Genomic DNA, 15773 nt, shown 5'->3' with positions numbered 1-15773 from the left:
AGAACAGTAAGAAAAGCCAAAAACAAAACAAAAAGTAGTCTACATATGGCATCAAGGAGTATGAGACAACAGACTAAACTCGCAGTTATGAAAAGTTTGGTTGTCCAATAAGGTTATAAGAAATGTCTGCATCTCAAAGTGGTCATTTCTCCCCTAAACCCATTCCACTGCTGCCACTCTCAGAGTCCACTAGTGAGGAGGCAAAGGCTGACTGGACGATCTGAAAGCCAAAGGATTCAAGAAGTGACATATTCTGTTGGGGGGAAAATGGTGAGCCGAGATCACCGAGACCCGACCCGGCCGCAGCACGTTTCTTATGAACCCGATGATGGTGTTTGTTGAGGTAAGACTTTGTGCGGAAGGTCTGGCCACAGTCGCCGCAGGCAAACTTCTTTTCTTGGTCTATTGTTTGGATGTTTTTGGATCCCCCCGGCGAGGTCAATGCATCCTCAGGTTGGCCGTTGAAGATGAAAGATGTCACCTCCATTTCTTCTCCCTCTACTTTCTGTTCAGCCTTGAGGTCCGTTCCGTTGGAAAAGTCACCGAAAACTGCATCCGATCCATCAGAGTCCTGATGGGGGCATTTCCCAGCATTCTCCTGCCCGTCTGAGGTAAACACAGAGTGGGGAAGGGGATATCAGGGAAGGAGGGGGACAGAGAGATATATAGGAAGAGAGAAGGAGCCTCACATTAAGCAACACATCTAAAAATAAATATATTTCCTTTATACCTAAATCCTCATGACCACAGCAACTACTTATCTAAACCCGTTTCAGTATAAAAACAGCTTGGCCCTCACTGATCATTATATTGTGGCTTGTCTAATTTTTTTGTGCTGTTTTGTGACTGTGTAAGAAAGAGAAATATAATAAAAGTAAACTGCATCCTATTGCGTACAACATTATATGGAAAATTAATACTTCCGAAAATTAGCACTTAACATTAGTTTGGGAGCAAAAAGGACATTTTTATAATTTAATTTAGTCACCCTCAGGTTGTTCCAAACCTGTATGAATTTCTAGTCTGGAACACAAAAGATGATATTTTGAAAAACTCCCAAGAACCAAACAACACTGGAGCCCACTGATTTAAACTGTATGTTTAAATCTTCTTGTATGTTCCACAAATGAAAGGCAGTCAAACAAATTTGAAACAACGTAAAAACAACTAAATTATGACAATTTAAATTTTTTAGTAAACTATCCCTTTAAAAATTTGGAGATTTCTCTACCACAAAGTAGACTCTACCAATCAACAACCATGAAAAACTGAATTCTCTACTCTGCTCTGAATGATTGGTGCTCACTTTTTTCTACATGTTACTGAAATTAAGCCTGACCTACTAACTAAGTAGTTCTCCTAGCTACTAACAAATGAGCGACACTTCAGCGCATGAGACCATAGATAATTTCTGATTGGCTGAGAAGCACTATATTTGTGGAAAAATGAGACCTTGTGCTACAACACTCTCATTAATGAGTAACACGTTCACTCTATAAACAACATATTGAGTACCAAGGATCTAGAGTTACAGTCTCTCAAACTCTATTCCACTATTTTGTACTCAAAAATAATTTAAACTCTAGTTGGTTACAGGGCATTTTACAGACCCAGAAACCTAAGAATAAATACAGTCCAGTTCTTCCAAAGCATAAATATGCTTAAATATGCATAAATATGCTTTAAAAGACAAGAGGTCAGAATTGGGTGCTGTTAAAGCAAACTGCTGAAAATCAAGAAGCACTGAGAACCACCAGACAAAAGCATGAGCAAAATACTGACGAGACAATTATTAGGTTAGAACTGAAACCCAGACCGATATTTTATTTAACAGTCTTGTAAATGTTAATGGTGCTTAGCAGATATTTGCACCAGACTTATCAGTTACAGCATCCAGACATCCTCAGTTCTTTGGCTCACCACATTGCCACCCTCAAAACAGCCCGTACTGACCTGTAAGAGGTCCATGAAGTGGAAACCCTGGTGCTCCAGGAGAGCGGCACTCCCAATAATAGGGAGTTGGACCTGGCTTGCCCAGGAGCAGCTCAGGCTGCAGGCCAAGGGCCGGAGGGCCGGGCTGGGGTAGAACTGGCCCAGTTAGCCCCCGAAAAGACCCCTCTGTCTCGGGAAAGGTAACCACGAGCCGGCGACTGGTGCAAAGGTCTACACACCAGTAAACGCCCCAAGAGTTAAGGGATATGGGTAGAGGAAAAGACAGAGGCCAAGGGGGACAATTCGCAGTCAGTACAGTCAGATGACCTCTAGCTTCACATCAGTTCAGAAACAGTGTTTGTTCAAAGCTAAAATAACAAAAATAAGTTTTGAATGAATGAATCTTTTTCTTTCATTATATGCCAAGCCAGCAGCTCAATGATACTGTTGGAGTGATACTGTAATGACAATTCTGTACTGATGTAAAGTTAATGGCACCTTTCTGATGTATTTCTGCGTTACTTTTTGCATATTAACTGCCAAAACCCTAAAGCTTGCATTACAAGATCAAAAATAAAGTCACTTCCTCTCAATTCTAGTGAATCCACATAGTAATTAACGTTAATAACCTACTGGAAACAAGAAAAAAATAGAATTCTCATAATTCTTGGCATCTCCATTACTAAGGGGTCATGGAAAGATTCTGGAATACTTTTAGTCCGTTAGAAAAAATGCTGTCTCCATATTGTTTCCTATGTTCAGTGTTCAGTAAGGACATTCCCAATCACAAGCTGCTGGATTTTATGGCAATAATTGTTTGAAAAAGGTCCATTAAATCCACAGAAATAATGCACAGCGTGTATGTGCACTTATGTGGACATGCATGAATGAAGGATCAAAAACGCTTTCACTATGCCAGCACTTGATGGAGATGATAAGCGACACAGAATGGGACACATGGCCATGCTAAATTGGTCAGCAGCAAAGTGACTAGCAGACAAAGCTGATTGATAGGGATGCAACTATTATTTAGCTCAGGTCTTAAATCAACTGTATCTCTAAATGCACCTTATTTAAATAAAGACTAATAAAGAAATTTAAAGCAATAATTCCCCCAAAAATGAAAATTTGCTGAAAATGTACTCGCTCTAAGCCGATGTAGATGAGTTTGTGTGTTTATCGGAACAGATCTGGAAAAACTTACTTACCAATGGATCCTCTGCAGCGAATGGGTGCCGTCAGAATGAGAGTCCAAACAGCTGATAAAAACATCACAATAATCCACAAGTAATCAAGAGTAAGCATTATTACGGAGTTGTTTTTTTGCTAGAAGCAACGTTTTGAAGGTAAAATACCTTAATGGTGGATTTGTTTTATTACAAACAGTTATTTACTTCACAAGATGTTAACTGATGGACTGGAGTCGTGTGTATTACTTGTGAATTATTGAGATATTTTTTATCAGCCATTTGGACTCTCCTTCTGACCAATTTTGCTGCAAAGGATCCACTGGTGAGAGATTTCTCTAGATCTGTTCCAATGAAGAAACAAACTCATCTACATCTTGGCCTGAGGGTGAGAATATTTTCAGCAAACTTTCATTTTGGGATGAACTATTCTTTTAAAAGTAAATCTTTTTAATCTCATTTTAGTATTTTGCCAGTAAGTCAAATAATGAATAACGTACTTTGAATTTACACCTGGCAGCCATCCATTAAGTTTGCAAAACTACAAGAACTATCTACATACTCGATACTTCATCAGTCAATTGATACAAAGGTATCATTACAATTGCAGTTACAATTACAAACATCCATTCTCATCCAATGAGAGAAAAGTCCTAAAAGATTATGTAATTCAGACTGGCAAATTCTGAACACAAATCTCTGATTCCCTGCACATTATGCTGCAATAAATGATAAATGTGCAGCGCTACAATCTGTATTTGCGGCGAGTTTATATGCAAGCAGATGCAGCATCTGATAAGCAGCAGTGAAAAAGACAGCAAGTGAGCGAGCAACAATTTGACTATTGCAGTTACAATTACAAACATCCATTCTCATCCAATGAGAGAAAAGTCCTAAAAGATGATGTAATTCAGACTGGCAAATTCTGAACACATATCTCTGATTCCCTGCACATTATGCTGCAATAAATGATAAATGTGCAGCGCTACAATCTGTATTTGCGGCGAGTTTATATGCAAGCAGATGCAGCATCTGATAAGCAGCAGTGAAAAAGACAGCAAGTGAGCGAGCAACAATTTGACGCTGTGGGGAGAGGCTTGCTTGCCTTCCACTGCGCACTGGCGTCCTGAGTGGTAGGGGGCGCCGTTGTGCATCTGTGGTCTGTTGGTGCATGGTTCAGGGAACTGATGTGCTGCAGAGGAAGGGAGCATGGACGAGCTGTGGTGCATTTTTACATGCACCTTTAAGTAGGATGCAGTAGAAAAACCTGAGACCATCGGAAGAACAAGTAGGAAAAACAAATAAAAACAATAAAACAGAACAATACTCTTAGTCTTATTAATCAGAAGATTACTCTATGGCTTTCAAAAAATATAAAGCATAAGCCACAAACCTTTTCAGTACTACTATTTAAAACTTCAGCCTTTTCCCCTTAGACAGTTTTCTGCATTAATAAGCCAAACAGTTTCTGTGAGCCTAAGCTAACTTACTAAGGATGGTGTCAGTGGCAATGAAAATGTGGATCATTAGCTGGGTATTTTGTAAGCACAAGTTCTGCTGTGTTTATAAGCAACGCCTTGATAAAATGAGTTATTTTCAATGCGTGTCTGACCAGTACCTTTGTTGCATATTCCACAGTAGTTATGAGGTCCTTCACTGTGTTTTTTCAAGTGGTCGGTCATGTAGGCAGCCCGGAGGAATTTCCCACACACTTGACATGGTATCTTATCTTCATGGCATGCCAGGTGCGACCTCAGGCGATCTCGTGTTGCGAAAGATGCGTTGCAAATCTGAGACATTTCAAGATATGGTTTACAAGCATTTTCTGAGAGATCATTTTTGAGAGTGTTATCAAAACAGAAAGTTGATTTAATGGAGGTGTTCACTCAAATATTTAAATTCCACTCTAGTACATATAATGAATGTGAACGAGGACCTGAGCAGTCGAGATCTAAAACAACAACAAAAAAAGCATCATTAAAGGATCATCCCATCCTGAAAGTGTTCAATATGACTAGTAATAACATGTTACATATTACAAATCTTTTGAAGCCAAATTATATTATAGCTTTGAGTGAAGAACCATCTTGTCACCATGAAAATCAAAATTTCACTTTTCTCAATGGAATATCGCAGTGTTTATTATAAATGATATATCTGTGCACATCACTTTTTTAATGCATGTACCCTAGTAATGGGCGCGTTCGAATCACCGCTTCACGAAGCTTCGAAACATTTGCTAATGTTTCGTTTCGAAGCGCGTATCAAACCGGCCAGGTCACGTGATTTTAGCAAACGAAGCTTCGTTACGTCACACTGTTTCCAGCAGGTTTTATTTTGAAATGTAAGTCAATAACAATTGGCTGGAGCCAGAGCCAATGGTGAAAGTCTTTGCGCGAGGAGACCCCGCCCCATTTTGGAGGTTCTGCCCACTTTTGGAGTTCACGCCCCAATTTGGAGATCTCCGGTCTGCAGTTATAGCTACTTGGCAGGTGTCGCCAGCATGTGCGGTTTCAATTGTTTTGAAACATCGAATCATTTTATGAATATAAAAATTAACACCCCCTCCACTCACTCACACCAGCCAGCGCCTCCTGATTCACTGAAATGTAGTAAACGCAAAACAATGGCATACACGGATAATGACTGATAAAACTATGTTTTTACTAGCGGACAATTACAGTGAATACTGTAATATTCGTTAACGTTACTTACATGACGATGTTGTGTCCTCAAAATGCCTTGACGACTCTAATACAGCCGTTTATGATTCTTAATTCGCTCCCGCGAGCATACGCGTGTGAAGTGCAGACGCCGATGTGGGAGAGGTGCGTCTTACTCCGGGCTACTTTTACACTGTTGCCGCGGGTTATAATGCAAGTTAGCGGTTCTAAATTCACATTAAACCACAGCCTCATTGGTTTTTTGGTCTAATTTATTTTTGGTTTTGTGCTGGTATTGGTATATTTTGCATGCTAGTGAAAGGAATCGATCCCTTGACGTGATTGGTTATTGGTTTGTGACGTAGCAAACCTAGGGCTGTTTCAAACCACATTTCTTGGACTACCATTGGGAAACTACAGTTTTAAAGAGAAAATACTCAGCAATGGTGTTGATTAATGGATTGGCACATGGTTTATCTAAAAGCATATTAAAAACACCACATAGACAAATAAACAACATAAAAAAATTGATTTTCACTACAGGGGGACTTTAAATTAACTCAGTCAATTTTCAGTCCAGTCCCACCCTCCATTTGTTCTTGTTCGAGAAACTGTTTTACGCATATACGCATCACAGTACGGTACAAAAGATGATTGCAAGTTCTGTTTCATGCCAATTTAATGTCATTATTTACTGATAATAATCTCCTGCAGCAAACTGCTAACCACTGTGACCACCAGTGTTTTTACATGCACAGACTAAAGTAACAATTCAATTTTTTGAAGGCCATGTAGATGCTTTAATCTGACTAAAGTCCCACAGTAGCTTGATAATAACTGCATCCAAATTATATTATCCCATAAAAGTAAATCTTGTTTTTGTTAAGAAACAGTACATACTTTTGAGTGTGTAGCAGAAGTGTAGACAAGATTTGGGACATACTACCATGTCATAATTGCGTCAATGGACCACTCTGTCACATAATTGTAATATACTATGATTTGGGACACACTCATTCTAAACCTGAATAGTTTTAGTATTTAGGATGGGAAGTATGCAAATTAGGATGCAGAAAGCGAGACCAGATTTGTGAACCGCAGAAATTGATTCATTGCTTCTGTTTCTGCCACGGGATTGGCATCCCGAAGTAATTACACAAGCTTCAGTCTGAATCCAGCCCTTACGAAGATCTGAGATGACCGAACACCAGAGAAGAGATGATGCCAACCCCCCAGAGGATCTCAGATGATGCAAACCCTCAAACAACAAACAAAACTACCAAATGTTGCTATAAATTTAATCACAACATATAATCATTACAGTTAATAATGTCCATGTCTGTTTGATTACATGTCATTAACTGCATGAATTTTACTGTACATTTCTGCCATATGGACATCAAATTGACATAGTCAGCACTGATTACCTACTACTAAATATTATGTAGAAACTTTAAAATAGAAACGTAAATTTTCTCTAAAGTTGCTTTGCAACAATTTAAATCATGAAAAGTGCTATAGAAATAATCTTGAATTGAGATTATTTGAAAAAAAAAACATTTTGTATGTGTGCCAAAGCAAGATTTTACGTGAATAACGATAAAAATTTAAGGGGCAGTTGCATAAACTGCTTAGGGTAGTCTTAAAAGTTAGCCATCTAACTGTTTCTGCAAAAATGGTCATAACTTTTTAAAATCAGTTACATAAAAATGCTAATTGGTCTCATTTAAATCCAAAAATAAGACCACTTACCACTTGGTTAACTGCTAGTTAGTCAAACTAGTTCTTCAGACACGGTATTAACATTGGTTATTTCTGTTTCTCACACAAAGCACCATATGGCTTCATAAGTTTATTGTATTTTATGGTGTGTTTTTTGTTGTTGTGATTTTGGAGTATGACAGCCCCAGTCCTGTCACTTTCGTTATATGGAAAAGAGTGGCTGGAATATGATTAAGAAATTCATTATATGAAAGAAAGCCATACAGATTTGAAACATGAGAATGGGCATACATTAAAATGTAGCATTTCTAACCTGACACTTGTGAGGTCTCTCTGTGGTGTGAACCTGTTTAATATGTCCATTCAGATGGTCTGGCCTACAAAAACAAAAACATCACACAAATCATGTATGATGACACAAATACAAAACGAATGCAGTGTATGTATAGAAGCATTCATAAATGACTGCGCTCACCTGGAGAAACCTTTCCCGCAGCTTTGACAGACATACGGTTTACCCACCGAGCCGTCGTGAGACCGCACATGGTAAGACATCCTGTCCTTGCGTTTGAAGCGCAGCCCGCACACCGGACACGCGTACGGTTTCTCGCCCGAATGAGACAGTTTGTGCCGGTTGAGGTGGTAGACGTCTCGGAAGACCTTCCCGCACAGATCACACGCGACGTGTCGTCTCGTCCTCTCGCGTTTACGGTTGTCCGCGGGCAGTCCGTTTTCCTGAAACCGCGCCTGGGGATGAGAGATCATCGTCGGGCCGTCCACAGCGACCAGCTCCGCTCTGGTGCTCACGCCGCCGGTGAACGTCCCGTGCTGCGTCTCGTGGTTTCTCAACTGGACGTCGTCGGGAAACATCTTACCACAATCCCCACACGAGAAAATCCCCTCGTTTTCGTTTTGAGCAGTGCTGTTGTTGTAAGTGATCGGCTCTGTCGTGGGCTCTTTTTTGGGTCTGCCTCTGCCTCGCTTGGAGCCGTCGCTATTGAGGTGGCTGCTGGGAAACTCCAGCGGGGAAACCGCTAAGCGATCGGCCGCTTGTGCTCCGGAAGCGGCCGGCTGAGAGTTGTTAATTGGCTGCGTCGGATCGGCGCTGTCGCTGTCGTTGTTGTTGGTAAACACTGCGCCGATGGACACGCTCCCGTTTGACATGTCCACGGGCAGGGGGTATGACAGCTGCTCCGCGGCCCTGAACAGGCTGTGCTCGCCTCCTCGGGAAGGTGGCACGAGGATCTGCACGTTGGATTGTTTGATGACCTCCTGACAGATCTCGATGACAGATCGCATGAGCAGAAACTTCGCCGCGGTCATAAGCTCCGGGAAGCACTCCAGACGCACCACGATCTTAGAGGTGTACGCGAAGTCTAGGATGTCTCGGAAAACTTTGGGGCTGATCGTGTGCATCTCCAGCTCCTTGCCCTGGCCGTCGTCTTCCGCCTGACAGCTGAACACCGACTCAAAATACTCGCTGCACGCCGCCAGCACCGCCTTGTGCGCGGGGAAGCTCTCCTCTCCGACGCGCAAGATAACATCACAAAACCTGCCTCCATCTTTTCTCTGGCTGTTGAGGTTGTGTAGCATCTCTGCGCTGTGTTTGCTCACCTGGTACGTGTAGGAGGAATTCCACGGCTGTTCTGTCCTCTCCATGCCGCCTTCATTCAACAACCGAGCCTAACGCATACGACAGAAGAGGTAGACAAACGCAAACGAACGGCAAACACCCAATAAAGAGAAGCACTCAGCAGCGACCACCGCTCCTCGCCTTTTTAGCATCTAACATGTTAGCAGGGGGAAAAATGGCAGCCCCCCAGCTTCCTGTGAACTTCGACCTTTGCTTGGGGGGGAGGGGGGGGTTAATGTTTTCTGTTTTAGCACAGTTTAATACATTACTTCGGTCCAAAGATAAAGCGCAGATACTACTAATACACACCGAAATTTTAGTTTCGCGTCCGTCTTCCTGGTTCGCAGCGTTATGAATTCACATCCTTGTTTTCCAGCGAGCCCCCTCCCCCAAATGTACGCCAGACACCGAATACATGACAGCAGACCGTCTCTTTCTCTCTTTTAGACATTGTAACCAATTAGAAAATATACAGTAAACGTGAATGAAATTAAAGTGAAGAGTCAAAACTCTTGAACAGGCACTGTAGCCTAGACAGTCAGACAGACAGCTGCTTTCCTGAACTGGTACTGTACATTAAGCACAAAGACACTAACAATAAAGAAAGGTAATTGTTGTAGACTACACTGCCTTGCAGTGTGCCTGGCTGCTGTATTGTTTGTAGTTTTGGAAATCAGATGCACAAATGCTTTTAGGGAAACATGGTTTAAAAAAAGAAAATCATAAAATTGCATAAAACACTGGTTTCAACACCACAATATTCAACAGTTTTTGAGCTCAGATTGTCTTTCTTGGGTGGTTGTCTTTTTTCAGATAACATTGAAATGTGCTAATTGCAATCAGTTTTTGTTCAGTTTGCCTTCATATTCATGTTGTGTTGTATTTTAATGTAGTTTGTCTGCTTTTAAGTTTCAGTCCATGCATTATCCAGTGTCCTTGGGTTTGTGAAACGCCCCATATAACACAAAACAATATTGTGCAGAAAAGAAAAATAACACCTGGCCAATCGGCCATGAGATTGGGTACAGAAGTATGGCAAAGGGAGTATGGCTTGGACATGCATGGTTAACACTAGAACAGACTCCAATTTATTTACCAAGGACGCCTGATGTGTGCAACGCTAAAATTCTACAACGTGCTACAGCAGTTTTGGCATTTTGAAAATTTACTTGCAAGCATAGAGTATGACTGTCCAGTTTCTCTGGAATATAAAGAACACCATATACATACAGCCATTCAGAGCAGAAGATTTCTTCAAATCAACTCTGAAAAGTTAGCTTTTTTCCAGGTAGACAATTTAAGACCTTGAAATCAATGAGACCTTGACAACAATTTTGTGTGAATGATTTTAATGTAGTTTGTCTGCTTTTAAGTTTCAGTCCATGCATTATCCAGTGTCCTTGGGTTTGTGAAACGCCCCATATAACACAAAACAATATTGTGCAGAAAAGAAAAATAACACCTGGCCAATCGGCCATGAGATTGGGTACAGAAGTATGGCAAAGGGAGTATGGCTTGGACATGCATGGTTAACACTAGAACAGACTCCAATTTATTTACCAAGGACGCCTGATGTGTGCAACGCTAAAATTCTACAACGTGCTACAGCAGTTTTGGCATTTTGAAAATTTACTTGCAAGCATAGAGTATAACTGTCCAGTTTCTCTGGAATATAAAGAACACCATATACATACAGCCATTCAGAGCAGAAGATTTCTTCAAATCAACTCTGAAAAGTTAGCTTTTTTCCAGGCAGACAATTTAAGACCTTGAAATCAATGAGACCTTGACAACAATTTTGTGTGAATGATTTTTATTATTATCAACTATTTGTGCTTCTTAAATTAATAGCACATTACTTAATTGCCACACTTAGGAAACAAAAAAGGCACAACTAGCATTCACTTCTTGGGGTGGAAGAGTGTCCCCTCTTGCAGAACATGCTGGCTTCAATATTCCAGCAAAAGTTTCAAGGGCATGTATCTCTGGATTAGGGATGCATTAAATTGCTACACACAAACATCTCCTTTACAACAAACCGGCAATCAGCAGTGGCACTCTTTTCCGACCAGATCAACCCTAGATGGGAAACATGGAACATTGTGCAGACATTGTGACTGGACAAAAACACAACTTTCCAGTTTGTCAATAGCAGGATAACCTTACCCACATAAAGACAGAAAATAATCTGTTTTGTAATAATCTGAAAATACATAATCTGTACAAATTCAGGCCTATACATTATTTACTTTACTGCAAAAACTGAAAATTCAAAACAAAAACTGAGAAACTACAAAAAAAGAAAAGAAAAAAAAAAAAAAAGTGTCTTTTCCCTTTTTCTTCAACTTCAGGCCTTTTCAAAAAAAATTAAATAAAAAATAAAAACTTAGCAACTGCAAGGGTTTCAGACAGAGCCCAGAAAAATAGACAGGGCTCTGACATCTGTACATTATGGTAGAAATCAAAAGTTCATATCTTTCCAACTAGAGGGTAGTGGGGAAGGGAAGGGATGTCTTGCTTCACTCCTGCTGACTGGTCACAGGATGTCATCACTGGTGGAACTCGAGCTCGTCAACACTGATTACTTTAGTAGACGGCATAGAAGGGAGGGACTGTTGCAGCACGTCAGAACCAAACCACTTGGCCAGACCCAGAGGAGGGCTACCACCTCTTCGCTGTGAATGGTTTGTCCGATGAGGACCGTGGCTCTGTGACTGGGGGCCTCCCGATGGAGCCACTGGCAGATCTGTGGAGAAAATAAAATAATTGAAAAACCATACCAAAAAAAAAAACCACCACATTTAGATTTATTTGTAAAAATTTAATATATTCTCTCTTCTGTCTGTAAGTAAAGCATCAATATTTTGTTAAATGTTTTTAATCGCCATGTCAGCAGAAAGTCTGTCATCATGGCAAAGGCAATAAATTTGAAGCATCAGTAATAAATGTTTAAAAGCTTGAATCTAGTAACAGACTGATAAATTTTGCTGACTTTTTGGCAATGAGATCAGAAATGGATCAGAACACACGTTTTAGCTTAAAATAAAAACGATCACATCAGCAATTCTCTCAATTGCATTTATAATCATTAGATTGCATTATAATAGGATTATCAGCCATGTTCTCTAGACAGAAACTGCTAAAAAAAAAAAAAAAGTGGATATCAGTTAAATTTAATCAATGACAAATTAAATGGAAGTAAACAGTGACAGTAAAGACCTTTTAATGTTACAAGTCTTCCATTTCAAATAAATGCTGTTTTTAAATAATCCTTAAATTGAGCAGTACAATAGTTTAACACCGATAAAAAAATGATTCCTGAGCACCAAGTCAGAGCAGAATAATTTCTGATCATGTGACACTGCAAAACTACATTTCAGAAGCCATTATGGTCTTAAAATGATAGAAATAAAGTAACTGATTTCCGTTTTTAATATTAAAAAAATAAAGTAACAACTTCACAATATTAATGATTTTATTGCATTCAACAAAGTAAATGCAGCTTTGTTGAGAAGGAGACTTTAAAAATCATGTTAAAAAAAAATTAACCAATCCAACTTTTGAACAGTATTGCATCACTCTAATGCAGTCATTTTAAGACACTGGTGCTGTACTTACTTGGTCTCTGCTGCTGTTGAAGCTGTTGCTGCATGACTGCTAACTGCATGCGTGTTCCTGCAGCTCTAGGGGCCATGAGTGGATGCCCTGCAGGACCAAGGGGATACAGAGGCTGCCCTAAGAGGGCTGGGGGCAAACCCTGAAGCTGAGACAGGTCTACAGCCTGAGGGAACATGCCTGTTCATGCAGAGAAAGAACTTCACTATTCACCGTTTTTAGTTAACAACAGGAACATGTATGAATAAAGAGAAATCAAAGTCTGAAACCAACCTGTTTGTAATAATGTGGGTCCGAGCTGTTGAGGCTGGATGCCCTGAGCCAGCATCCTCTGCATCACACTGGGATGAAGCTGGGGTGGAGGTCTGACCAAAGGGACATGGGGAAGCAAAGGAACTGGATACATCTGGGGCCTGGGGAAGGGAGAAGAGGGCCCTGGTGACAGCATGGTGGGAGTGTGGTGGCCAATTGTTGAAGGAGGCCTAGGTCGGTCTGGGTCTTTACTATGACGATTCTGAGTAGGAACGGGGGTGGAGCATGCCTTTACCCCACCAGTCTGAGGACCACTTGTGTCCACATCTTCCAGAAAGGAACTGGGTGATGGAGGCCCATCTACAAATGAAAAAGGTAATTGCTTTAGGAAATAGAAAAAGAAAAGAAAAGAAAAAGAGCTACTGTTTATTCACCCTGCTCTGATCTCTTGGTGTATGTGCATGGTTTCATACCCTCCTGTGAGTTATAAGAGTTCACGGTCTCCTCTTTACTTCCTGGTCTACTCCCAGGATCATCTCGACTTTTCTCTTTTGACTCGTACATTTTTTTGATCACAGAAGTGGGAGTGAAAGATGGAGACAGCTGCAGCAAGAGGAGGAAAAAGGTTGTTTAAACCAAACACCAAGTAATTTATTCGTTGGCGTTTTCATTCTATAGAAGGACATTTAAGTTAATTCAAAACATTAAAATGGCTCTGTAATGCTGGAAGTTGATAAATACATCAGATGTATGATCAAATGCCTCCATGGCAGTTAAATTAAATGTGATTTGGCTTACCACACTTGTTACTGTATTGCCAGGTGATGTCCGTCCAGGCAGGTGAGGCCCAGGTGAACGGTTCATCCTGTTTTGTCTACAAATAAATCAATGCGTCACTGTACACATCACCAACCCTTCCATTCATTAGGTTACTCTTTTGGATATAGCAACTGTTCATTTTATGAATAAAAGCATAAAAAGTTTCAAATCTGGTTAAATTTCACCTTTTCAATTTACAGCTCTTAAATGTACAAAAATCAGGAGAGTCCAATTCAAGATGAGAGTAACCAAGTACTAAAAGATAACTCTGTGATTCAAGAGGCTGAAACCATTAACAATGCTTGCTTTAGGCCAACCTGCCTATTGTGTCTGATAATCAATATTACCTGTTACGAAATGCCTTATCATGAGCCTGTTTGTTGTAGCCTTGTTGGTACTGTGGGTGATTAAGAACTGCCAGTTCCTGCTGAAACAAAGCTTCCAGACTGGCCTGGTCCACTCCCATTGGCAAAGCTCTCATCTAAGAATAAGGAATTCATCTCCGATTAACAAAATGCAAAACCAAGTACATACTCTAGTATATTTTATCCTAATTGCATGTTAACAGCCTTTACACAAAGAGAATATGTAGATTCTCAGAACCACTTATAAATATTGTTAAATGTATTTTTAAAATGTCATGAAGAGTTGATATTTTAATATTGGTATTTAAATTGGAAGGAATTTTAATTTAGATATTAATGTTTGTATATTAAATATATATATACACACACACATACATACACACATTTTAAAACTAAACAATTTATCACATGTAGACTTATTGAAATGTAACAAGCATACATTTAAAAAACAAACAAACAAAAAACCTTGCCATAGTACTTGAGTTTTACCTGTGGTGTATTCCTGGCCCGATGAAAGTCTGGAATTTGATCTAACACAGTTTGTGGGCCAGCAGGGAACCCTGAGATTCAACAAAAGATGGGTGAGGAACATGGCATGAACAAATGACATTCATGTTGCACATTTAACATGCCTCTCTTAGTTTAAAATCAGTTACATTTAGGTTAACTCATTTTACCCATTGCAGGTGGCATGCCTGGGAAAAAGTCCTGTCTCTGTGGGAAGAGTGGGGGTGAAGCGCGGTGGTGTACGAAGCCAGGCACGGGGGCAGGAACAGGGCCATGAGGGGCAACCAATAATTCCTAAAGCACAAGATCTTATATTCTTTGTCAACTCAAAAAAAAATTAAGATGGGTGAGGAACATGGCATGAACAAATGACATTCATGTTGCACATTTAACATGCCTCTCTTAGTTTAAAATCAGTTACATTTAGGTTAACTCATTTTACCCATTGCAGGTGGCATGCCTGGGAAAAAGTCCTGTCTCTGTGGGAAGAGTGGGGGTGAAGCGCGGTGGTGTACGAAGCCAGGCACAGGGGCAGGAACAGGGCCATGAGGGGCAACCAATAATTCCTAAAGCACAAGATCTTATATTCTTTGTCAACTCAAAAAAATAAAAATAAATAAATAACTTAAAGGGGTCCTATTATGCTTTCACTTTTAGTCAGTGTGTATGTTTGGGCATTAAAAAGATCTAGAAAGTTACAAATCTCAAAGTCCACTCCAAAGGGAGATATTTAGTTTTTTAAAAATCCCTTTTCAAGAACTACAACGAACGGCTCGTTTGGACTACAGCGTTTGTTTTCCAGGCTTTGTGATATCTCAAAGCAGCTCATTAGAATTTCATTACAAATAATTCCCGCCTACAGAAATTCGAATGGTTGGGGGGTGGGGAGGGGCGAGGTTGTGGTTAGAACGCTTGGTTGAGTGAGTGCATGAGACGAGACGACAAAGAAGAGCTGCTGCAGAGTTAGTGCATCAGAGAAAACGAAGCAGCGCTGCTGTAGCGTAACGTAAAATTTTTGGCATGTCTAGAACAGCTGTTCTCAATTCCAGTCCTCGCGTACCCCCGCTCTGCACATTTT

The 15773-nt window shown here is 40.3% G+C and overlaps 2 protein-coding genes across 9 annotated transcripts in view; both read right to left on the bottom strand.

Annotated features, from left to right (window-relative positions):
* Positions 1-6: 6 nt before the first annotated feature.
* LOC107584420 (POZ-, AT hook-, and zinc finger-containing protein 1-like) lies at positions 7-9318 on the bottom strand. 2 transcript variants are annotated; one of them, XM_016271028.1, is made up of 6 exons: positions 7980-9318; positions 7818-7881; positions 4738-4909; positions 4225-4386; positions 1954-2163; positions 7-606 (listed from the first exon to the last, which is right to left on the bottom strand). In XM_016271028.1, the coding sequence occupies exons 1-6, from the start codon at positions 9161-9163 to the stop codon at positions 143-145; spliced, it is 2256 nt and encodes a 751-aa protein (XP_016126514.1). In that variant the 5' UTR covers positions 9164-9318; the 3' UTR covers positions 7-142. The 2 variants fall into 2 exon arrangements, with proteins under 2 accessions (XP_016126514.1, XP_016126513.1); XM_016271027.1 differs by lacking the exons at positions 1954-2163; positions 4225-4386.
* A 2196-nt stretch (positions 9319-11514) lies between these two features.
* Positions 11515-15773, bottom strand: part of LOC107584417 (eukaryotic translation initiation factor 4E transporter-like) — a 12755-nt gene continuing 8496 nt past the window's right edge. For all 7 annotated transcript variants that reach the window (XM_016271017.1, XM_016271016.1, XM_016271020.1 and 4 more), the window contains 8 exons: positions 15138-15261; positions 14678-14748; positions 14171-14304; positions 13803-13878; positions 13478-13607; positions 13026-13364; positions 12756-12932; positions 11515-11883 (listed from right to left, as the gene is read on the bottom strand). In XM_016271017.1, coding sequence (XP_016126503.1) covers positions 11687-11883; positions 12756-12932; positions 13026-13364; positions 13478-13607; positions 13803-13878; positions 14171-14304; positions 14678-14748; positions 15138-15261 — 1248 coding nt within the window. In that variant the 3' untranslated portion in view covers positions 11515-11686. The remainder of the gene's footprint in view (positions 11884-12755; positions 12933-13025; positions 13365-13477; positions 13608-13802; positions 13879-14170; positions 14305-14677; positions 14749-15137; positions 15262-15773) is intronic.

This window comes from Sinocyclocheilus grahami, unplaced genomic scaffold (assembly GCF_001515645.1).
Source record: "Sinocyclocheilus grahami isolate Dianchi unplaced genomic scaffold, SAMN03320097.WGS_v1.1 scaffold60.1, whole genome shotgun sequence".
NCBI classification, from domain to species: Eukaryota; Metazoa; Chordata; class Actinopteri; order Cypriniformes; family Cyprinidae; genus Sinocyclocheilus; species Sinocyclocheilus grahami.
This window is presented reverse-complemented; position numbering and strand designations above follow the sequence as displayed.